This window comes from Mchenga conophoros, linkage group LG14 (assembly GCF_057382185.1).
Source record: "Mchenga conophoros isolate Kocher_MC1m ecotype Shallow Benthic linkage group LG14, M_conophoros_male_GT1.1, whole genome shotgun sequence".
Taxonomy (NCBI): Eukaryota; Metazoa; Chordata; class Actinopteri; order Cichliformes; family Cichlidae; genus Mchenga; species Mchenga conophoros.
In genome coordinates this window covers 26,011,413-26,035,913 of record NC_140539.1, presented here as the reverse complement: position 1 = coordinate 26,035,913, position 24,501 = coordinate 26,011,413, and the positions used below count along the sequence as shown (strand labels likewise).

The 24,501-nt window shown below is 44.7% G+C and overlaps 1 protein-coding gene and 1 pseudogene across 1 annotated transcript; both read right to left on the bottom strand.

Annotated features, from left to right (window-relative positions):
* Nucleotides 1–95: 95 nt before the first annotated feature.
* LOC146559854 (extracellular calcium-sensing receptor-like) lies at nucleotides 96–4,039 on the bottom strand. Its single transcript, XM_085243642.1, has 6 exons — nucleotides 3,861–4,039; nucleotides 3,344–3,641; nucleotides 2,304–3,098; nucleotides 1,924–2,151; nucleotides 1,628–1,751; nucleotides 96–1,009 (listed from the first exon to the last, which is right to left on the bottom strand). Exons 1-6 carry the CDS (start codon nucleotides 3,935–3,937, stop codon nucleotides 96–98), a joined length of 2,436 nt encoding a protein of 811 aa, XP_085099768.1. The 5' UTR covers nucleotides 3,938–4,039.
* Nucleotides 4,040–6,722: 2,683 nt separating this feature from the next.
* LOC146559853 (extracellular calcium-sensing receptor-like) lies at nucleotides 6,723–24,501 on the bottom strand (annotated as a pseudogene).

The following is a 24,501-nucleotide window of genomic DNA, read 5'->3' as shown; positions in this document are numbered from 1 at the left end:
CGAAATAAATGAAGAAAAATCATAATAAATATATATACATCCGTAACTTTTAGCCTTCAGTCACTTGGTAAATCGCATTTTACTGCATTCAATATTCAAAGTGAATTTGGTACCTTCTTCCCCATCATATTCCTTTTCGTATTATTCTCTGGTTTCAGTAATATAATATAACATTTAGGTATGAAGATGCAAATTAGCAGTCCAAAACTGGAAGCAAGTATAGCAAATATTTCTACAGCAACACTGAACTTTCCAGGAGAGCTAATATATGCTGGGATAAATGTAATCCACACTACAGAGAATATCAGCATGCTGAAAGTGATAAACTTGGCTTCGTTGAAATTATCGGGTAGTTTTCGAGCTAAAAATGCAAAAATAAAACATAAAATAGCCAGAAGTCCTATATAACCAAGCACAGCCCAAAAGCCCACAACTGAGCCAAGGGCACACTCCAGAGTGATCTTGTCTTTAATTTCCTTAAAATTCTTAAATGGAAAAGGAGGAGAAGTTGTTAACCAGATGATACAAATGATAACTTGTATAAGAGTGAATGCTGTAACACAGAGTCTCTGCTGTGTCTGCCCAAACCATTTTTTAACATTACTACCTGGACGTGTAGCTCTGAAGGCCATTAAAACAACTATTGTTTTTCCCAGAAGACAAGAGATACAGAGGACAAAGGTGATGCCAAATGCTACATGTCGGAACATGCAGGACCAATCAGAGGGCTGACCAATGAAGGTCAGAGAACACAGGAAGCACAGAATTAAGGAGAAGAGCAGCAGGAAGCTCAGTTCAGAGTTGTTTGCCCTGACAATAGGAGTTTTCCTATATTTGAAGAAAATGAGTATCACACCAATCGCCATGCATGCCCCAAATAAAGCTACTGCAGTGAGCAGTGCTCCCATAATTTCTTCATATGACAGAAACACTGCTTCCTTCTTTATACAGGCATCTCTTCTTTCATTTGACCAAAACTCAGGTAAACATCTCACACAGGTGACAGAATCTGGAAATTAATATTTAGTACAATTGTCATATGCCTGCATTTGCATCAAAAACATCCATGTAATATTCTACTGATGATTTACAGTTACAAGATGAAAAACAACATGTTTATTGAGCACCCCCCCCCCCCTCCCAAAAAAACAAAACAAAAACCAAAAAACAGTGCTTCACGGTTTTGTGGTTAAGTGAGTTTGCACAGTGTAGCTATCTAGTGCATTGACTTGCTGTTTTTGATTGTTGCATACGTTTCCTTTGCACTTTAAATGAATGAACATGCAATTCTAAATATTTTCCAGAGTGCATACACAATTTTACGAAGACCACATGTAAGTCCTGTTATAACATAAAAACTCTCTCTCTATTTATCTATATTTACATATGCAGACATATGTAAAATTTATATAAATTATCAAAAATAATGTCCAAATTAATTTTATCTCCTTACTCACGATTCCGTGATAAGCAGTTAATTATTTTCACATAGTTCAACAAGGAAATCTAAATGATATTATGTCTCCACAAAAACAGACATCAAACTTATTATATGGTTACTGTGGCCTTCCTACACACTTAACTTTGCTTTGCAACGCACCAAAGTTAAAATGAAATATCATTGCACCTGTAATGTTGCTGATCTCTCCCTCTACACATCTTATACAGTCATAGCAGCAAACAGGCCTTCCTTTCTGGAGAACCTTGCGTGTTCCTGGGCGACATTTCTCACTGCAAACTGACACAGGCACCTGCATGATCAACAGTATTTAACCGTGTATGGACTTTGACAAAGAAAAATGTCCATATGATGTTCTCTGTAGAACAATGTATTTTGAAGCATCAAAATATTGTGAAACATAATTAATTACATATTTTGAACAAAGAAACAAGAACATAAAAAGGAATTGTACGATAGCTTACCTGCTTTGAGTTTCTTGCCCAAATTAAAGACTTGTTTTGCAGTTTTAGCTGTTTCTCTGTAGTTAATGATACATCATAGAGGCCAACTGTGACAAACTCCACAGTACCATTTTCTCTTGGCTGCCAGTTTATAATGTCATACTTTGCTGCTGGATCTCCATTCTCGTTAAAGTGAACCTCATCTCCTTCCTTTGTTGTGAAATGGATCTTCTGTATGTGTTGCAGAACCTAAGAAGTATGTCATAACTCAATTCATTGCATGACAAAGATTGTACATACCGACTGGTTAAAATATATATATAAGAATTCATTTTTTTAGATAACATTTTTAATTAACAACTTAATGTGAAAACTGTATTTTAAGCTACTAAAAAGCTCACCATGAAGGGATCTAGCTGCACAGTTTTGTTACATGTTTTATTACAACTGAGGATATTGTGAAGTGCATGGGCCACTGCATACACTCCTTTGTAGACATTGTTAAAGAGAGGCATGAGAGACATGTCAATGAAGCTATTTTGAACTCCAGTCATATCTTCATGTCCGGTACACTCTCTCTGAATGTCTGCTGATGACTTCAACTCCTTGAACTTACAACTAAATAGTGTCTCCCAGACCTCAGTGAACAGTTCATTATTTGATGATTTCAATGGCTTCTCATCCAGTATGAACTCTCTCAGGCCAGTAATATGTGCTTTAGGAATGGAAAGACCAATGGAACCATTCAGTATGTGATGTATGTCCATTTCTGCTGTTTGTGAATCAAATATCCAAGACTCACTGCCTATCCACTGATAACCAGACAAGTTATGGTATGAAAACTCAGGTAGCAGGACATTCAAATCTGCACGGGAAAGGAATGCAACAATCACCCTGGAGGTTGAAGCCTTTATTATGTCAAGTATCCTTTGTATTTTGGCATATGGATCTGTTCTAAAAAAAGATACAGAATACTCCAGACAGACGCCCAGCTGCTGTGCAGTTTCTGTGAATGTGGCCATGCCATTATTTCCATAATCATTATTGGATCTGATAGCTCCAACCCAAGTCCACCTAAAGTACTTGACCAAATGGGCCAGGGCTCTGCTCTGGTAGTAGTCACTGGGTATTGTTCTGAGGAAGGATGGGTACTTGGTTTTGTCACTAAGACAAGCACATGTGGCAAAGTGACTGATCTAGAATTAAAAATGAAAACTTATGAATGAAAAAGACAAAGAATGAAAAAAGATGAAAGTGTTAAAAAATAAAACATTTAAATTTAATGGAAAAAATATAGTAAAAATATTAAAATTACAGTTCTACTCAATACTTATACTGAGTACATAAAATGTACCAGGCAAAATGATTGATCTAAAAAAAATTTTTTTTTTTAAAAAGTATTCAAAGATGATAAAATAGGTTCTATATATGAAATACCAACCACGGGTACAAAAAAAGGTCCAATAACAGTAGCTACTGCTATGGTTGGAGAAGAAGAGGTCTCTCCTATTATGGCCTGCACATATGCAGGTGTTGTACATGAGGTCTTGGATGGTACAGACACATTTTCATTACCATTAGCCAAAGCTAGTGTAACTCCTACACTTCTGGCAACAGATCCACAAGTATCATAGATTTTATAGCCCACAGAGAGTCCTGGCAGTAGGTCTGTACTGTTATTAATCTCCTCAATGGCAAAAAGCATAGCCTGGGCAAACTGCAAATCTCTGAAATTTAAACTTAATTGAGACAATTATGATTAATTTGCATTTCATTGTGTTCCTTAAAACAGACACAAATAATCTGGATAAATCTCAAAATACAAAACAAAAACATTTCAAATTAAAACATTTAATGAAAGGAATTTAAATAACTAAAACAAATGAAAATACCTTTTTGTCTGTAATGATTCCCAAAAGATTCTTTAAATGCAAATTGATTTGTAATGTGTCATTTACCTGGTACATTGTAGTGGCAGAGGTTGGTTCATGTAGGAATCTCTTCTGTCTTTCCAGCTTGTATGAAAAGAGAACATCCCCCCCAGTATAATATCCCCATTCTTAGATAGCAGTGGGTTCTCAGGATCTCCTCTCTGTCTGCACACTGGCTCCTCAGCATGAGAGACAGATGCCACCAACAACAGTTGTAGAAATGCCCATCCCTGCTCTGGCCATTTCTGTGTTGGTGTCATTTCTTGAGCTAAACCACTTAGTAGCATTAAAAGTACTATAATGAAGATGAAATACTTAAGCTGGTATTTATACCTTTTGGTGCAGCATAAGACATAATCGAAGAGTGGCAGTATATTCACAGTAGATGTACAGGTCTGGCAAAAGGAGAATCATGCCCAAATTTGCATTTAAATGTAAGTTTATGTATGTAAAACAAGGACATACACATCACACAGGGCTTAAATAAGAAGTAACAGTGCAAAAAACAATTTATTAGAAATAAAGTGGTAACAAAGGTCATAAAATTACTTTCTTAGAAAGCACCTGCTTAATAAGGAAAGAACTGGATGCACTGGAAACTTTACTTTTTTATACATTACTCTTATACACTCTTCTTAGAGCTTTATACAACAAGTTACAGTAATCCATTAACTTCCACTTTCACATCTGTGATGCATAGATGTGATATTAAGATCTGTCAACAGTCTGATACTAAATTAAAGATGACATGAAATGCTAAGGGAAATTTACAGCAGGGAGGATTTGACATTTGAAGTGTAGTTTAGGAAATAAGTGTTTTAAGTTTTTACAACAGGTGTAGCGCCATCTTGTGCCCGTACAGAACCTGATGTCACTAGGTTGGTTGTTTTTTAATTGTTAAATTGATTCCCACTGAAATAAGGTAATCCACCTGTGGGCCATAATGCTTGGGATTGTAGATCACTTTGCAAATGACAGTTAGGTGGATAAGTGTGTGTTTAAGTCAGTTGCATCGGTGGTTCACCAGACCCACAAGCTGAAGTTGACACTGTCCCCTCTGTGTTTGACTTTTCCTCGTCAGGCCGCGTGGAAAGGCCAAGCAGCACAATCAGCTGGCAGTGCAGATGTGCGATGAGTACCCAAGCACATCAAATCAATTTACAACCAGTTTGCAATCAGTGCTGCGGTCATTACTCAAAAACAGTAATGTATTATACATTACGTGTTACTTTTGAGTAGCACAGTATGTTACTTACTCCTATGATAAAGCCATTTGTTACACTACTTGATACTTTCTGCTTACTCTGTAAACTGACCAGTTATCATGTTTTTTGATGAGCAGCATTTTATTCGCATAAAATATTGTTGGTCGCATCTTACAGACATCTGCTCTGCCAGCTTGGTCTGTATACTGATCTAGTGAGGAAAAATCTAATCTGACTTTAGCCTGTTGGTCCGGTGAACCACTGGTGCACCCACGCAAACAGGCTCTCCTCCACAAAGTCTTCATTTATAATTGACTCTTCAAAACTATGCATTATGGCTAACAAGTGGATTTCAGTTCAGTTCAGTTAGCCAACAATAAATAAATAATTAAAATCACTCGTTGCTTATTAGACAGAAGTTGAAAATGAACTGCATATCCTCGTGTTTTTGTTCTTAAAATTAAATCTATTGCTGCTACTAGGGGCAGTATGACAGCTTTTTAGAGTTTAATGTCCACCTTAATTAGCTAGAATCTGTCTCCCAATCTACTTGGGAGACTGATTCTGTTGCCAGCAGAAAGGCAACAGTAAATGATTAGCAGTTTAGAGGTTTTTTAGACATTTTACACCAGCAGAATTTTTTTGTATATTTACTGTTTTTGTATTTACTCTAATATCTCATCGTATAGAGTACCATATATTATACAGTGGAACCCTGACTTACGAAATTAATTCGTTCCTGAGGGTCTTTCGTAAGTCGAAAATTTTCATAAGTCGAAGCACCCATTGCGCCTTTTGAGTGAACGATAGGCTATAGGCTAATTGCTAACTGCAGGCATTCTGGGCTCAGCCAATCAGAGCCAGCGGATTTCGTTACGCGGGCATTTTGCCATAACACGGGCAGAAATATTGCCGTTAAGTGCCTTCGTAACTTGAATTTTTCGCTAAATGGGGTATTCGTAAGTTGGGGTTCCACTGTACAAGTAATCTGCAATAAATTACAGTAATAAAATAAACTACTAACTCTTTTACGCTGTGTCCACACCTACATGGGTATTTTTGAAAACGCAGCTATTTCTATGCGTTTGGGACTGTATTTTGTTCTGATCTTATATCAAGGAAGAGCTTAACTGTTATTGCTATTATCATTAAATTAAGAGAAAAAAGTTAAACTTTTCTGATTTCATTAGCCATGTATCTATGTGTAGCTGCTCTTTGAGAATCATGCATAAAACGCATACATGGACAAAGCAAAGCAACTACTGTAATCAAGACTGTGCTGCACACTAAAATTCAACAGTGGTTGGAGGCCTCTTGATATGGAGAATGAACAGGTTACAGAATAATACATACTCTTACTAATTTTATCTGCAGTGGCATGTCATTCAAATAACAAATTTCCAGAGTTTGACAGAACAAAATAAAAGCACGTCATGATGAATGTGTGAATGACTCAATAACCTTTAGCTATCAGTCACTTGGTATGTTTTTTTTTTTGTTTGAGTAAATTACAAAGTAAGTAATGAAAATGCATCAGAAAGAAGAAGCAGTTTCTACAAAGCCAGTATCAATGGACTATATCCTGCTGGCAGCTTATTTATATTCTGAAAGGATGATGACCCAATTATGTAAAAATAATAATAACATTAAAATTCCATTTTACTGCATTCAGTTTTGAAAGTGACTATGGTGCCTTCTTCCCCATAATATGTTTTTTTGTATTATTTTCTGGTTTCAGTAAGATGATATAACATTTGGGTATGAAGATGCAAATTAGCAATCCAAAACTGGAAGCAAGTATAGCAAATATTTCTACAGCAACACTGAACTTCCCAGGAGAGCTAACATTGTCATGGTCTGGTTGGGCACCTGCAGGTCTCAGACAGTGGCTCCTCCTCCTTTAGGCGGAGTCAGGTTGCCCCTCCCTGGCTGACCACCTGTGAGCAATCGTGCCAGCGGTATATCAGACCTGCGCTCTCAACCACTCATCGCCTGAGTATCTGCTATTCCCATGTTAGTTCAGTGGAGCATCCTCAAACCTTGTCTTAACGCCGTGTGATGACTGACCTGTCTTTTCTTGTCCTCAGCGATAGCACCCGGAGTGGAGATCTTGTTCCCCTCGCTCCCGTCCTCCTGGACCTGGGCCGCCAGCTGCTCACACAACGTGGCCTGCCGACCCACTGCTCACCTACCTGCCTGCCTCCCCACGCCTCGACCGCTTCCGGGTTTTCCGCTCCACCTGTCCCCTCCATCTGAAACCAATGCCCCGGCCCCTACCTAGTCCTGTTTCTACCTCCCCGCTGTCCCCGCTGTTCAGCCGTCTCCTAGAGGTGTCTAGGTCGCCCTCATTTTCTCAGACGAATCCTACGCGCCACTAGTGTGGTGGCGTCGCCTTGTGTTTCACCTTTGTTTTCCCTGTGGGCGGAAATAAATCATTTGTTTTCTGTCACCTCGCTTCCGGGTTGGTTTCTGCGCCTGTGTCCATCCCTGTTCCCTCGTGCCGTTGAGCCGTGACAGTATACTCAGGCCAGTTATATGGACACAGCGGACCCAGCCCGCGTAGCGATCAGTAAACAGGGGGCTATTATCGGTAGCCACGAACAGACGCTGCAGTACCTACTGGCTCAAGTGCACACACTCACAGACGAGCAGGCTAAAATGCAATCCGACATTCAGTCCCTTCAACCCTCGGCGGAGTCGGAACCCGCCGCCGGTAGCTCAGCGCTGCCCGCCCCGACCGCGCCGTTGCCTCAGCCCGCGGCGGATCCCGAGCCCCAGCGGGGTCACCTGTTTCGCGACGCGGCCTCCCCGGAGCCGGAGCCGTATGCGGGTGACCCAGGGGCCTGTAGCGGTTTTCTGTTACAGTGCGAGCTGGCGTTCGGACGTTCGCCCCGCTCTTTCGTTTCGGACACGGTTCGAGTTTCTTATATAATCGGGAAACTGCGCGACCGAGCCCTGAATTGGGCCGAGGCTTACCTGAGCACACACCCGTTGCCGTCCTGTAGCTACGATGCTTTTCTCGGCGAATTCAAAAGGACTTTTGCCCACCCCGTCTCGGTGGGCAGTGCGGTTCGCCGGCTGTTAAATCTCCGCCAGGGCCGCCGTAGCATCGCGGACTACTTGATCGACTTCCGCACCGCCGCAGCGGCAGTCGGCTGGCCCGATAAAGCCCTTCAGGGAGTCTACTCGCAGTCGCTTAACGAGGACATGAAGGATCAGCTAGCGTCCCGTGACGAACCGGTTACCTTCGAGGAGTTAGCCACGCTCTCGCTTCGCATTGACAACAGACTGCGGGAGCGAGAGCGGGAGAGGAACTCCAGCACCCGTCGGCCAGTGCGGCGTGCGTCACCTGTTTACATTCCCCCGTCGCCACTTCCGGTTCAGCCATCAGCCCCAGTCGCTGGGGAGAGGGCTGACCCGGAACCGGAACCCATGCAGCTCGGGCGATCCCGGTTGTCTCCGCAAGAGAGAGAGAGACGTCGCCGCGCTCGTTCGTGTTTTTACTGCGGTTCCGCGGAGCATTTCATTGCCGCCTGTCCGGAGAAGGGAAAAGGGGACGCCCGCCGGTAAGTCCGGGGATACGGGTGGGCGGTACCTATAGTGATTCTAAGCCCCGCTTCCTGTTGCCGGTTACGCTCTTGCTCGGCTCCGCAACCCACACGTCCCGGGCGTTAATCGATTCGGGCGCTGAGCAGAGTCTCATTGATATGAAACTAGCCAAGCAACTGAATATTCCCCTGTTCGAGTTGGAGTCTAGCCTCCCAGTTAAAGCACTGGATAACCAAGTTTTCTCCCACATCACTCACCGTACCGCCCCTGTTACTGTAGTCGCCTCAGGCAACCATAGGGAAAGGCTCCCCTTCCTGACGTTCCATTCCTCCAGCATCCCCATCGTCCTTGGTTTCACCTGGCTAAAGCTACATAACCCACATCTGGATTGGGCTGGGCAAAATGTAATAAGTTGGAGCCCGTTTTGCCATGCCAATTGTCTCGTCTCAGCCCCGCCGTCAGCCGTTGCCGAGCCCGCACGTGACGCGAGTGCTGCCGTGGACCTTTCTGTCGTACCGTCAGTGTACCACGATTTGAGGGAGGTGTTTAACAAGGACAAAGCCCAAGCACTGCCCCCGCACAGGCCATATGACTGTTCCATTACGTTGTTACCGGGCTCCCCCCTACCCACGAGCCGCCTTTACAATCTGTCTCATCCTGAGAAGGCAGCCATGGAAAAGTACATAAAGGACTCCCTGGCGGCCGGCATCATCAGACCCTCCTCTTCGCCTGTCGGGGCCGGATTCTTCTTTGTCGGTAAGAAGGACGGCTCGCTCCGTCCCTGTATTGATTACAGGAGGCTTAATGACATAACAGTAAAAACAAATACCCATTGCCGCTGATCAGTTCCGCCTTTGAGCCGCTTCACGGTGCCACCATTTTTACCAAGTTAGACCTCAGGAATGCATATCACCTCGTCAGAATCAGGGAGGGCGACGAGTGGAAAACCGCTTTTAACACTCACTTGGGGCACTTCGAATATTTAGTGATGCCCTTCGGTCTCACAAACGCCCCGGCGGTCTTTCAAAACCTGGTGAACGACGTCCTGCGAGATTTCCTGGACCGCTTCGTCTTCGTTTATCTCGACGATATTCTGATTTTTTCCAAAGACGTGGTGGAACATCGGGCGCACGTCAGAGCCGTGCTGCAGCGGTTGCTGGAAAACAAATTGTACGTAAAGGCGGAGAAATGCGTGTTCCACTCACCTTCCGTCTCCTTCCTGGGCTACGTCCTCGCGGGGGGGCAGGTGAAGACTGACCCGGCTAAGGTTACGGCAGTCGTGCAGTGGCCCGTACCTGCGTCCCGGCGGCATCTGCAGCGCTTCTTGGGCTTCGCAAACTTCTACCGGCGCTTCGTCAGGAACTACAGCCAGGTAGCAGCGCCGCTGACCCGGCTGACGTCACCGAAGCTCCCTTTTATTTGGAGCCAGGAGGCCGGAGCAGCGTTTACCAAGTTAAAGGCACTGTTTACCTCGGCGCCGGTTTTGGTTCACCCCGACCCCGGGAGACAGTTTATTCTCGAGGTGGATGCATCTGACATCGGGGTGGGGGCGGTGTTATCCCAGCGCTCCGGCACGGCGTCCAAGCTCCATCCGTGCGCCTTTTTCTCCCGTCGTTTATCACCTGCTGAGCGGAATTACGACGTGGGGGATAGGGAACTGTTGGCTGTGAAGCTGGCCTTGGAGGAGTGGCGGCACTATCTCGAGGGGGCGGAGCACCCATTCATAGTGTGGACAGATCACAAGAACTTGACGTACATTCGTGCAGCCAAGAGACTGAACTCACGTCAGGCACGCTGGTCCATGTTTTTCAGTCGCTTTAACTTTTCAATCTCTTACCGCCCAGGGTCCCGCAACGTGAAACCGGATGCCCTTTCCCGGCAGTTTGACGCCGCGGGGGAGTCGTCCGCCGTGCCCACCATCCTCCCTGCGAGCGTCAAGGTTGGTTCCCTCACGTGGGAGGTGGAGGAGGACATCCGTCGGGCACCGGAGACCGAGCCGGACCCCGGCACAGGGCCCCCTGACCGCCGCTTTGTCCCTAAGGCGGCCCGCTCCAAAGTGATCGACTGGGTCCACAAGGGGAGATTCTCCTGCCATCCAGGAGGCGCGCGGACGAGTGCCCTTATTAAAAGGTATTTCTGGTGGGGGTCTATTGATAAAGATGTCAAGGAGTATGTGGCCGCCTGCTGTGTTTGTGCTAGGGGCAAATCTAACACGCAACGCCCGGCTGGGTTGCTGCAGCCTCTCTCTATCCCATGGCGCCCCTGGTCGCATATTTCTTTGGATTTCGTTACTGGTCTACCTGTTTCTTCTGGCAAGACCGCGATCCTCACTGTGGTCGACAGGTTTTCCAAAGCAGCTCACTTTGTCGCCCTCGAGAGACTCCCCACATCCACTGAAACCGCTAATCTGCTAGTCGACCATGTGTTTAGGCTGCACGGGATACCCTCGGAGGTCGTCTCAGACAGGGGACCGCAATTTACATCGCAGGTCTGGAGGGCGTTCTGTACATCCCTGGGAGCGAAGCCATGTTTGAGCTCTGGACACCACCCTCAGACTAATGGTCAGACCGAACGCCTCAACCAGGAATTGGAGGCCACTCTCCGCTGCGTCGCTGCCTCCAACCCGGCTTCCTGGTCATCGTTATTGCCGTGGGCGGAGTACGCACACAACTCCCTCACCTCGTCAGCGACGGGTCTCTCGCCTTTTGAGGCCTCTCTCGGCTACCAGCCACCCCTTTTTCCGGAGCGCGAGACCGACCTTGAGGTCCCCTCCGTCCAGCACCATCTGCAACGCTGCCGACGGGTGTGGTCGCGCACCCGCCGGGCCTTGGGCCTGTCCGTCGCCCGCCAGCGCCGCTACGCGGATCGCCGCCGCAAGGCAGCACCTGCCTACGCCCGGGGACAGAAGGTGTGGCTTTCCGCCAGAGACATTCCCCTCAGGACGGACTCCCGCAAGTTGGCCCCACGCTTCATCGGTCCTTTTGAGGTGGAGCGGGTGGTTGGCCGCTCCGCGGTCAGGCTGAAGTTGCCCTCCTCGTTACGGGTCCACCCGACCTTCCACGTCTCCCAAGTCAAGCCGGTTGTTGTGAGTCCGTTGTGCCCGCCTCCTGCTGCCCCGCCGCCCGCCCGGCTCATCGGTGGGCATCCTGCCTTCACGGTCCGCCGCATCCTGGATGTACGCCGCCGGGGAAGGGGCAGGCAGTTCCTGGTCGACTGGGAGGGGTACGGGCCAGAGGAGAGGTCCTGGGTTCCCCGGTCCCGGATTCTCGACCCCGCCTTGCTTTCGGCATTCTACAGAGGCCGGTCGCCGAGAGGCGACCCTTGAGGGGGGGGTGGTGTCATGGTCTGGTTGGGCACCTGCAGGTCTCAGACAGTGGCTCCTCCTCCTTTAGGCGGAGTCAGGTTGCCCCTCCCTGGCTGACCACCTGTGAGCAATCGTGCCAGCGGTATATCAGACCTGCGCTCTCAACCACTCATCGCCTGAGTATCTGCTATTCCCATGTTAGTTCAGTGGAGCATCCTCAAACCTTGTCTTAACGCCGTGTGATGACTGACCTGTCTTTTCTTGTCCTCAGCGATAGCACCCGGAGTGGAGATCTTGTTCCCCTCGCTCCCGTCCTCCTGGACCTGGGCCGCCAGCTGCTCACACAACGTGGCCTGCCGACCCACTGCTCACCTACCTGCCTGCCTCCCCACGCCTCGACCGCTTCCGGGTTTTCCGCTCCACCTGTCCCCTCCATCTGAAACCAATGCCCCGGCCCCTACCTAGTCCTGTTTCTACCTCCCCGCTGTCCCCGCTGTTCAGCCGTCTCCTAGAGGTGTCTAGGTCGCCCTCATTTTCTCAGACGAATCCTACGTGCCACTAGTGTGGTGGCGTCGCCTTGTGTTTCACCTTTGTTTTCCCTGTGGGCGGAAATAAATCATTTGTTTTCTGTCACCTCGCTTCCGGGTTGGTTTCTGCGCCTGTGTCCATCCCTGTTCCCTCGTGCCGTTGAGCCGTGACAAACATATGCTGGGATAAATGTAATCCACACTGCACAGAATATCAGCATGCTGAAAGTGATAAACTTGGCCTCATTGAAATTATCGGGTAGTTTTCGAGCTAAAAATGCAAAAATAAAACATAAAATAGCCAGAAGTCCTATATAACCAAGAACAGCCCAAAAGCCTACAGCTGAGCCGAGGGCACACTCTAAAGTGATTTTATCTTTGATTTCCTTAAAATTCTTAAACGGAAAAGGAGGAGAAGTTGTTAACCAGATGATACAAATATTAACTTGTATAAGAGTGAATGCTGTAACACAGAGTCTCTGCTGTGTCTGCCCAAACCATTTTTTAACATTACTACCTGGACGTGTAGCTCTGAAGGCCATTAAAACAACTATTGTTTTTCCCAGAAGACAAGAGATACAGAGGACAAAGGTGATGCCAAATGCTACATGTCGGAGCATACAGGACCAATCAGAGGGCTGACCAATGAAGGTCAGAGAACACAGGAAGCACAGAATTAAGGAGAAGAGCAGCAGGAAGCTCAGTTCAGAGTTGTTTGCCCTGACAATAGGAGTTTTCCTATACTTGAAGAAAATGAGTATCACAATAATTGTCATGCATGCCCCAAATAAAGATGCTGCAGTGAGCAGTGCTCCCATAATTTCTTCATATGACAGAAACACTGCTTCCTTCTTTATACAGGCATCTCTTCTTTCATTTGACCAAAACTCAGGTAGACATCTCACACAGGTGATAGAATCTGGAAATTAATATTGAAGCAGATGTTACACTTAATGAATACAATTTTTTATGCCTCTGCTATGATATATTCTACTGGTGTTGAATTAGAAGTGCATAAACAACATTATTATTGAATGGCTGCCACACTGTTTTGTGATCAAATGACGATTTAAAGATATAACTTCTAGAGCATTCATCAGAGTTTATGAATGTGGTATACTTGTCCTTTGCATTTTAGAAGCAATGTGCAAATAATTCTAAATATTTAGTAGCAAGCACAAAGGCAGAAAGATACACAATTTTACATAATACATCCTGTTACAACAGTGGTTCCCAAAGTTTTTTTTGCTAGGCACCCCCCTTTGTTTTACAAGAAAATTCTTTTTTTTAAAAATTCATACCGCAATGACACTGCGGTATTTCTTAGGCATGTCCCCCACTTTGGGAACCTCTGTGTTACAAGATCAAACATGTATCTCTCTTTCTAATAATACATAGTTTTCTATGGCAGCACTTTTTATTACAGCTCGGCATTTGTAAGTAATACCACTCAATTACTGGTGGTAGTTTCTGTGTAATAAGCAGAAACAGAAATACAAAATGCAAAACTGCCTTTCTGTTTAATAACATATTAGAAAGTCTTTAGAATCTTTTTCTTCAATTGATCTTTCTTAGTTAACTTCAGTAATTAATTCCTCCAAACCATCAACATGTCTTCCTGACTGCATTCATACAAGACTGCACAAAGAAGTCCTGCTATTAATTAATGTGTCAATCTTAAATATGATCAACCTATCTCTAATAATTTGCTATGTAGGCCTTCAAGCTTATGGAACGCCAGGACTGCCATAATGAATTAATTAAATACACCATTAAATAATTAATTAAATGTGTCAATAATTAATTAAAATTGGAATTAATTAATTAAATAAATAGTTATGACACATGTAATTAATTAATTATTGACACATTTAATTAATTATTTATGTATTTCACATTTTAATTAATTATTGACACATTTAATTAATTAATTATTGACACATTTAATTAATTATTTATGTATTTCGCATTTTAATTAATTATTGACACATTTAATTAATTATTTAATGATATATTTATTTATTTCATTTTGGCAGTCCTGGTGCCTGGCTCTCATCATGAAATAATTTTATCTGTCAGCCTCACCCATCAAACTCAGGGGGTGGGGTTAACGCTGCCCATGCAGCTTCTCTAACATTTGATTGGTTGCCGTGCAAAGTAAGTCAAAACAGGTCGATCCTAGATAATCGATTGCTTGTGTAGACTTGGGGCAGCCAGGTATCCCAGAATGCAGATCAAATCACAGGCAGCAATGGTGGTGGAGTAGTTTTAAAATACCCCGTTTTTCTGTCACCAGCTACACTTTTAACAGTGTTTTAGCCGCGAATGTCGCGCCATACGTCTGGTCAGGTTGTCAACATAGAACATGTTTGCAAAAGTGCTCAGATGTTTTCAGAGATTTTACTAGCTCTGCTAACAATTAGCATGCAGAGTGCACCCAGGGGGTTACGTTAACCGGTTTGTTTACATATTCCACTCTCCGTGTTCCACATGTTGCATTCGCAGATTCTCATTTTCACCGAACGATTGTCTCTTTCCGCCTGGTCTTGTGTCTCTGTGCTTCTGTAACATAAAGAACGAGCTGACATTTTTCTCACGAAACCAGCGATCAGCTCAACAGACCCTCAGTTTACCTGCATGCATCCCCCTCCTCACCTGTCAGCTGTTTAACACCTGCTGCTAAGGAAGAGTACCCAGCCACTGGTACAGATACGTGGACGACACCTGGGTCAAAATCAAGACACAAGAAGTGGAATCCTTCACTGCGCACATTAACGTTGTGGATAAAAACATCAAGTTCACCAGGGAAGACACAAAGGGCAATTGTTTGCCTTTCCTGGACTGTGCTGTGCACATTGAAGAGAACCGCAAACTCAACATCGAAGTTTACCGGAAGCCCACACACACGGACCAGTACCTCCTCTTTGACTCCCATCACCCTTTGGAACACAAACTTGGAGTAATTAGGACCCTACACCACCGGGCAGAACATGTTCCCTCTAAGCCTGAAGGAAAAAAGAAGGAACACACACATGTAAAGGAAGCACTCCAAACGTGCGGCTATCCTAAATGGGCGTTCTTAAAGTCAGCAAAGAGGCACAGAAAAGAAGACCAGACACCAGCGAGGGAGGATAAGAAGGACAGACGCAACAACATTGTCATCCCCTATGTAGCCGGTGTATCAGAGAAACTCAGGAGAGTTTTCTCCAAGCATGACATCCCAGTATATTTCAGACCCAGCAACACGCTCAGACAAAAACTGGTTCACCCGAAAGACAAAACGCCAAAACACAAACTTAACAATGTGGTGTATGCTGTACAGTGCAGCGAGGAATGCTCAGACCTCTACATTGGAGAGACCAAACAGCCACTTCACAAGCGCATGGCACAACACAGAAGAGCCACCTCCACAGGACAAGACTCAGCAGTCCATCTGCATCTTAAGGATAAAGGACACTCTTTCGAGGATGCCAATGTTCACATTTTGGACAGGGAGGACAGATGGTTTGAAAGAGGAGTGAAAGAAGCCATCTATGTCCACTGTGAGCGACCATCTTTGAACAGAGGCGGGGGTTTACGACACCAACTCTCTGCCATCTATAATCCAGTTTTGAGATCCCTTCCCAGACGCCTTAACGCCCACTCACATCCTGGGCCATCTGCCCTCAGGAATTCGCATGATAAGGTGGGGCCAGGTTTCACAATGAACACACCCGAAACTCTGGCTGATTGGGACCCACACCCAGTTACACACCTTGGCTCAGGCGATTAGAGGATCATCAGGGGGTCCTTTTGTCCCTCTGTGGGGGGTTTCTCCCACTAGGTTTATATCTGGGACTTTCCACCATTTGACCCTTAGAACTGAAGAAGCTTCTCGGATGAGAGGTGAAACGTCTTCAAGCAACTTAAAGAAGTCCAGACGCTTTTCTTTGCAAGCTCCTTTGACTACGATGACCTGGATGACTGAGAACCTTCACAGACATTTTTCCTTATAGAGCACTTTATAGGCGAGCCAGCTTTATCAGCGGCTGATGTCCAATCACACAGCTTTGAAACCTCAGCTGAGTTTTAGCTCTCAGTGGTTAAACGCTGGACTTCATTCACTCAGGTTCTGTCTGTCGGGTCACGTTTACTTCGCTGTTTTATTTACAACTGAGCAAATCGGTTTGGCTGGGGTTAGAGTTATGTTTCATAACTGCATAGTTTCACAGACGTTTAATGGTTCACTGGCACATGTGTTAGACTGAACTATCATCTAAATATCATCTGATTTTTAATAGTTATTCAACTGTATTCTAAGCACCAGCTGTCTGTTAGAATGTGATTTTTTTTCTCTCTCTGTTGGCAGAGATATAAAAATGCGCAGGAAAATCTGACATGCATGGCGAACTTCACCGACGATATTTAGGGAGTAATAAAAACACATCAAACATAAATAAACCATTTGCCTGTCCCCATTATTGAGAGCATTTTCTCTTCTTATGTCAACACTCTCTCTCTCTTTTTTTTTTTTTTTGGCTTTTTCGGTCATGTTATGTTTACCTGTCAAAGGCTTGTTACAAACTATGAAACACATCGTGCAGACTTCTGGATGTTAGAAGAAAACTAATACTGCTCATGAAGGAGACTAAAGGCAGGAAGGTGTCCTTTAAAACTAAACATGTTAATAGGACCTCCCTATTTATATCATAGTTTATGATATAGCACGTGTATTTCAGTAATAGCCTGCTGATTTCAGTGTAGTGGTGAACAGTCACACAGCTGACGTAGGCGTTATCTGTGATACTCCTTAACTATAATTTATCCAAGTTAACTTCAGTTAACCATTCAGACAGTTCTTTTGCAATGAAAAACATAAACACCCATGCTGCCGGTAGGTTTTCTCAGTGCCAGCTGTTAACATTATAGCTGCTTATGCAGTAACCATGGTAACCACGGACTCTGAGCGGCTGGATCGACGGAGGTCAGACAACAATTTTACATGTATGATCTTAAAACAGGACACAGCCACTATACGTGCTTGCCTCACATTTGTTTATATCTAATCTTCCTTTTCAAACATTTAAACAGCAGCGAGTCTGCAGCTGAGGGAATACAAACTCAAATTGTCGGAACAGGTTTGCTCGTTTCTTGGATTCATTTGGTGATTTATTAAATCTATAACTGTTATTCTAATCTGCTGCTGAGTCTCTTGCACTTTTCTTTATGCTGTATATTTTCACGTCTCTGGAATAGTTGGCAGTTAGATAGTCAGCTGGGAAACTTTGTGTTAACTCATGGAGCTGAGGATATCGTGGATATGCTGACCTCGCTCCGTGGTGTACAGGGCCGTTTACCCTCATGATTAATATTCACAATAAAAATATTAGCCGAACATCATGAAGTCTGTATGTGTTTCATAGCGTCGAACAACCTTTGTACAGTTAAAGCCAGCAGTTACTACATGACAGAAACACCAACGTTATCTCTTTTATGCGTTTATACACAGGTCACGCTGATTACTGAACAAAAACCCAAAGATCAGATGTTAAACAGATTTATTTGCTCTCTCTCCTCCTTAAACATTTTTTTAATGTTAGTTATAATTCAGAATTGGCGACTGAAACACGTAGGACACATAAGAACTTCAGGAAATAAAACACCGATAAATATAACCTCAGTAAAAGAAGTCAGCGGGGGTTACTACAGCTGTGTACCGGGGCCTGCGCTTTGTCAGTGGGATTGCTTGCGAGGCGAGCGGGTCTATCCCACGCTTTGCCGTGAGACTGGGCAGACATCTCCGACATCATCGAAGCACTTTTGCAAAGAGGCTGTATCTTGACAAACCGACCAAACACATGAAGATTAAACCACTACATTCTCGGCTAAAAAAATATTAAAACGGTATTTGGTGACACACAAACGGGGTTTTTCAAAGTTCAGTTCTGTTAGCTTCCACGTGCCGGTTGTTGTGTGCTAGAAACAATGGCCACCAGGCCAAAGCAATGGTTTTGACTCGATCAGCGTTAACCCCGCCCCCTGAGTTTGATGGGTGAGGCTGACAGATAAAATTTTTTCATGATGAGAGCCAGGCGCCAGGACTGCCAAAATGAAATAAATAAATATATCATTAAATAATTAATTAAATGTGTCAATAATTAATTAAATGTGTCAATAATTAATTAAAATGTGAAATACATAAATAATTAATTAAATGTGTCAATAATTAATTAATTACATGTTTCAATAATTAATTAAAATGTGAAATACATAAATAATTAATTAAATGTGTCAATAATTAATTAATTACATGTGTCATATCTTTATTTAATTAATTAATTCCAATTTAATATCCCCTTGGCTTGCTGCCGGTATGTTGGGGTTTTTCCCGGTGGATGAGAGGGTTTGTTCCCTGCGCCTGTAACCCGTTCCCCTGTGTCGGGGAACGGGTCCTGACCGCTTATGCGCCGAGTGGCAGTTCAGAGTACCCAGCATTCTTAGAGTCCCTGGGGGGGGGGGGGGAGTGCTGTTGTCCTGCTGGGAGACTTCAATGCTCATGTGAGTAACGACAGCGAGACCTGGAGGGGTGTGATTGGGAGGAACGGCCTCCCTGATCTGAACCCGAGCGATGTTTTGTTATTGGATTTCTGTGCAAATCACAGTTTGGCCATAACGAACACCTGGTTCGAACATAAGAGTGTCCATAAGTGCACGTGGCACCAGGACGCTCTAGGCCGTAGGTTGATGATCGATTTTGTAATCGTATCACCACACCTGTGACCATATGTTCTGGACACTTGGGTAAAGAGAGGGGCTGAGCTGTCAACTGATCACCACCTGGTGGTGAGTTGGATCAGGTGGCGGGGGAGGACGCTGGACACCTAAACGCGTAGTGAGGGTGTGCTGGGAACGTCTAGCAGAGGCCCCAGTCTGCGAGATCTCCGGCAGAGCTTCAACAGCATTCCGAGGGAGACTGGGGACATTGAGTCCAAATGGACCATGTTCAGCGTCCCCATTGCCGAAGCTGCTGCATTGAGCTGCGGCCGCAAGGTGGTTAGTGCCTACCGTGGTGTAATCCACAAACCAAATGGTGGACACCAGAGGTGAAGGGAGCCACCAGGCTGAAGAAGGAGTCCTATCGGGCTTGGTTGGCCTGTGGGACTCCGGAGGCAGCTGACAGGTATCGACAGGCCAAGCGGAATGTGGCTTGGGCAGTGGCTGAAGCAAAAACTCGGGTGTGGGGGGAGTTCGGAGAGGCCATGGAAAAAGACTTTCGGACTGCCTCGAAGAGATTCTGGCAAACCGTCAGGCGTCTCGGGAGGGGAAAGTGGTGCTCTACCTACACTGTGTATAGTGCTGGCGGAGTGCTGCTGACGTCGACTGAGAAAATTGTTAGGCGGTGGAAGGAATACTTTGAGGACCTCCTTAATCCCACTGACATGTCTTCTGAGGAGGAAGCAGAGTCTGGGGATGAGGGGAATGACTCGCCAATTTCCGGGGGCGAGGTCACTGAGGCAGTTAAACAACTCCTTGGTGGCAGAGCCCCTGGTGTTGATGAGGTCCGCCCCGAGTTCCTGAAGGCTCTGGACGTTGTAGGGCTGTCCCGGTTGACATGCCTCTACAATGTTGCGTGGAGATCAGGGGCAGTACCCCTGGACTGGCAGACCGGGGTGGTGGTCCACATCTTTAAGAAGGGAGACCGGAGGGTGTGTTCCAACTACAGGGGGATCACACTCCTCAGCCTCCCTGGGAAAGTCTATGCCAGGGTGCTGGAAAGGAGAGTTCGTCCGCTAGTCGAACCTCAGATACAGGAGGAACAATGCGGTTTTCGTCCTGGTCGCGGAACACTGGACCAGCTCTTTATCCTCTCAAGGATACTTGAGGGTGCATGGGAGTTTGCCCAACCAGTCTACATGTGTTTTGTGGACTTGGAGAAGGCATTCGACTGTGTCCCTTGGGGTGTCCTGTGGAAGGTGTTGCGGGAGTATGGGGTGTCTGGCCCATTGCTACGGGCCATTCGATCCATATACAACCGTTGCAAGAGCTTGGATCGCATTGCCGGCAATAAGTCGGACTCGTTCCCGGTGGGTGATGGGCTCCGCCAGGGCTGCCCTTTGTCACCGGTTCTGTTCATAATTTTTATGGACGGGATTTCTAGGCGCAGCCAAGTGGCGGAGGGCTTTCACTTTGGTGGCCTCAGAATCTCATCTCTGCTTTTTGCGGATGATGTGGTTCTGTTGGCTTCATTGGGTGGGGGCCTCCAGCTCGCACTGGAACGGTTCGCAGCCGAGTGTGAAGCAGCAATAATGAGGATCAGCACGTCCAAATCTGAGGCCATGGTTCTCAGCCGGAAAAGGATCGGGGATGAGTTCCTGCCCCAAGTGGAGGAGTTCAAGTATCTCGGGGTCTTGTTCGCGAGTGATGGGAGAAGGGAGCCGGAGATCGACAGACGGATTGGGGCTGCAGCTGCAGTAATGCGGACGCTGCACCGGTCCGTCGTGGTGAAGAGGGAGCTGAGTATAAAAGCGAAGCTCTCAATTTACCGGTCGATCTACGTCCCTACCCTCACCTATCGAGCTGTGGGTAGTGACCGAAAGAACAAGATCGCGGATATAAGTGGCAGAAATGAGCTTCCTCCGAAGGGTGGCTGGCCTCTCCCTTAGAGATAGGGTGAGAAGTTCGGCCATCCGGGAGGGGCTCAGAGTAGAGCCGCTGCTGCTCAACATCGAAAGGAGCCAGCTGAGGTGGTTCGGGCATCTGACAAGGATGCCTCATGGGCGCCTCCTAGGTGAGGTGTTCCGGGCATGTCCCACCGGGAGGAGGCCCCAGGACAGACCCAGGACACGCTGGAGAGATTATATCTCTTGGCTGGCCTGGGAACGCCTTGGTGTTCCCCCGGATAAGCTGGAGGAGGTGGCTGGGGAGAGGGAGGTCTGGGCCTCTCTGCTTAGGCTGCTGCCCCCGCGACCCGGCCTCGGATAAAGCGGATGAAGATGGATGGATGGATAATTAAAAATAGAATGGGAGGGAGAGTATTCAGTTTTCAGGCCCCTGAAACCACCTTCTATAGAACCAGCTTCCAGTTTGGATTCAGGAGACAGACACTATCTCTACTCTTAAGATTAGGCTTAAAACTTTCCTTTTTGCATATAGTTAGGGCTGCATCTCGTGACCTTGAGTCCTCCCTTACCTATGCTGAAATAGGTGTAGGCTGCTTGGGGATTCCAATGATGCATTGAGTAGTTCTTCTTCAGTTACCTTTCTCACTCCCTATGTGTTAATAGACCTCTCTACATTGAATCATACTTGTTATTAATCTCAGGCTCTTCTCCACAGCTTATCTTTTATCCTGTCTTCCTTCTCTCACCCCAACCGCCCCTCCCTGAGCCTGGTTCTTCCAGAGGTTTCTTCCTGTTAAAAAGGTGGTTTTCCTTCCCACTGTCACCAAAGTGCTTGTTCATAGGGGGCCATGTGATTGTTGGGGTTTTTCTCTGTATGCATTGTTCTAGGGCCTACCTTATAATGTAAAGTGGCTTGAGATTACTATTGTTTTGATTTGGCATTGAATTGAATTGAAAAACGCAAAAGGTGTTTCCTGGTAGTCATTACTATTCTTTAAGTGTGATTATTAATATGTTATTAGATAGAAACAGGCAGTTTTGCATTTTGCAGCTCTGTTTCCTGATTATTACACAAACACTCAAACAGTAATTGAGTGCTAATAAATTAGAAAGTACCATATTATTACATTCTTGTTTCTGCCTTGTTACCCTACTATTTCCACTTTTTTACCAAGCTGTAGTTCCACATTATTACCCCTAGATTTTGGGACTTACTATCCATTTACATAAATGTCAGCATTTTATTATTATATTATGCTACCATGATATTACTTCGATATTAAGTGGTTATCACTTTATAAGTGAGCTGTAATAACAAATGCAAACATATATACTATTCTGTGGCAATGTGTTAAATATTTTTAAATATTTCAATCAGGCAATCTAGATGGAGATTATCTCTGCATAAAAACATTCATCAAAATGCTTAAATAGTTCTCGTATGGCGTTCCTACATACATAACTTTGCTTTGTAATGCACCAAAGTTAGAATGAAATATCACCGCACCTGTAACGTTGCTGATTTCTCCCTCTGCACATCTTATACAGTCATAGCAGCAAACAGGCCTTCCTTTCTGGAGTACCTTGTGTGTTCCTGGGGGACATTTCTCATTGCAAACTGACACAGGCACCTGAATGATCAAGAACATTTAACCGTGTATAGACACTGAGAAAAAATTGTGTCTATGGTGTTCTATGTCAAACGATTTCTTAATTTTGAAGCATTAAAACCAAAATAAACAATTTAAGTACATATACATACAATAAAAAAGGAATTGTATGATAGCTTACCTGCTTTGAGTTTCTTGCCCAAATTAAAGACTTGTTTTGCAGTTTTAGCTGTTTCTCTGTAGTTAATGATATATCATAAAGACCAACTATGACAAACTCCACAACGCCGTTTTCTCTTGGCTGCCAGTTTATAATGTCATACTTTGCTGCTGGATCTCCATTCTCATTAAAGTAAACTTCATCTCCTTCCTTAGTTGTGAAATGGATCTTTCGTATGTGTTGCAGAACCTAAGAAGTATGTCATAATTCAATTCATAGCATGACAAAGATATTACACACCTACTGACTGAAAAATATGCAAGAATCAATTTTTAATTAAAAATCTTAATGTGAACACTGTCATGTAAATTAGCAAAAAAACTCACCATAAATGGATCTAGCTGCACATTTTTGTTACATGTTTTATTACAGCTGAGGATATTGTGAAGTGCATGGGCCACTGCATACACTCCTTTGTAGACATTGTTAAAGATAGGCATGAGAGACATGTCAATGAAGTTATTTTGAACTCCAGTCATATCTTCATGTCCAGTACACTCTCTCTGAATGTCTGCTGATGACTTCAACTCCTTGAATTTACAACTAAATGTTGTCTCCCAGAACTCAGTAAACAATTCATTATTAGATGGATTAATTGGCTTCTTATTCAGTATGAACTCTCTCAGGCCAGTGACATGTGCTTTGGGAATGGAAACACCAATGGCACCATCCAGTATGTGATGCATATCCATTTCTGCTGTTTGTGAATCAAATATCCAAGACTCACTGCCTACCCACTGGTACCCAGATAAGTTATGGTATGAAAACTCATGTAGAAGCACATTAAAATCTGCGCGGGCAAGGAATGCAACAATCACCTTGGAGGTTGAAGCCTTTATAATTTCAATTATCTTTTGTATTTTCACATATGGATCTGTCCTAAAAAAAGATACAGAATACTCCAGACAGATGCCCAGCTGCTGTGCAGTTTCTGTGAATGTGGCCATGCCATTATTTCCATAATCATTATTGGATCTGATAGCTCCAACCCAAGTCCATCCAAAATACTTGACCAAATGGGCCAGGGCTCTGCTCTGGTAGTAGTCACTGGGTATTGTTCTGAGGAAGGATGGGTACTTGGTTTTGTCACTGAGACAAGCACATGTGGCAAAGTGACTAATCTAGAATTAAAAATAAAAAAATATAAATGAAAAAGACACAGAATGAAAAAAGATGAAACTGTTAAAAATAAAACGTTCAAATATAATGCAAAATTACAAAAAGAACAATTCTACTCGGTACTTGTACATAAGATGCACCAGGCAAATATATATAATACCCACCACTGGAATAAAAAAAGGCCCTTGACAGTAGCTACTGCTACGGTTGTAGAAGAAGATGTTGTTCCTATAATGGCCTGCACATGTGCAGGTCTGGTACATGATGTCTTGGATGGTACAGACACATTTTCATTACCATTAGCCAAAGCTAATGTAACTCCTACACTTCTGGCAACAGATCCACAATTATCATAGATTTTATAACCCACAGAGAGTCCTGACAGTAGGTCTGTACTGTTATTAATCTCCTCAATGGCAAAAAGCATAGCCTGGGCAAACTGCAAATCTCTGAAATTTAAACTTAATTGAGACAATTATGATTAATTTGCATTGCATTGTGTTTCTTAAAGCAGACATAAATAATCTGGATAAA

Bases quoted from the DNA above. Each gene is read 5' to 3' on its own strand.
- LOC146559854 (XM_085243642.1), bottom strand. From the start codon at position 3,937: ATGTTCTCTTTTCATACAAGCTGGAAAGACAGAAGAGATTCCTACATG. The intron at 2,152-2,303 runs GTGAGCTTTTTA...CATACTTCTTAG, and splicing joins TGCAGCTAGATCCCTTCATG to GTTCTGCAACACATACAGAA. The intron at 1,752-1,923 runs GTAAGCTATCGT...TTGATCATGCAG, and splicing joins GGGCAAGAAACTCAAAGCAG to GTGCCTGTGTCAGTTTGCAG.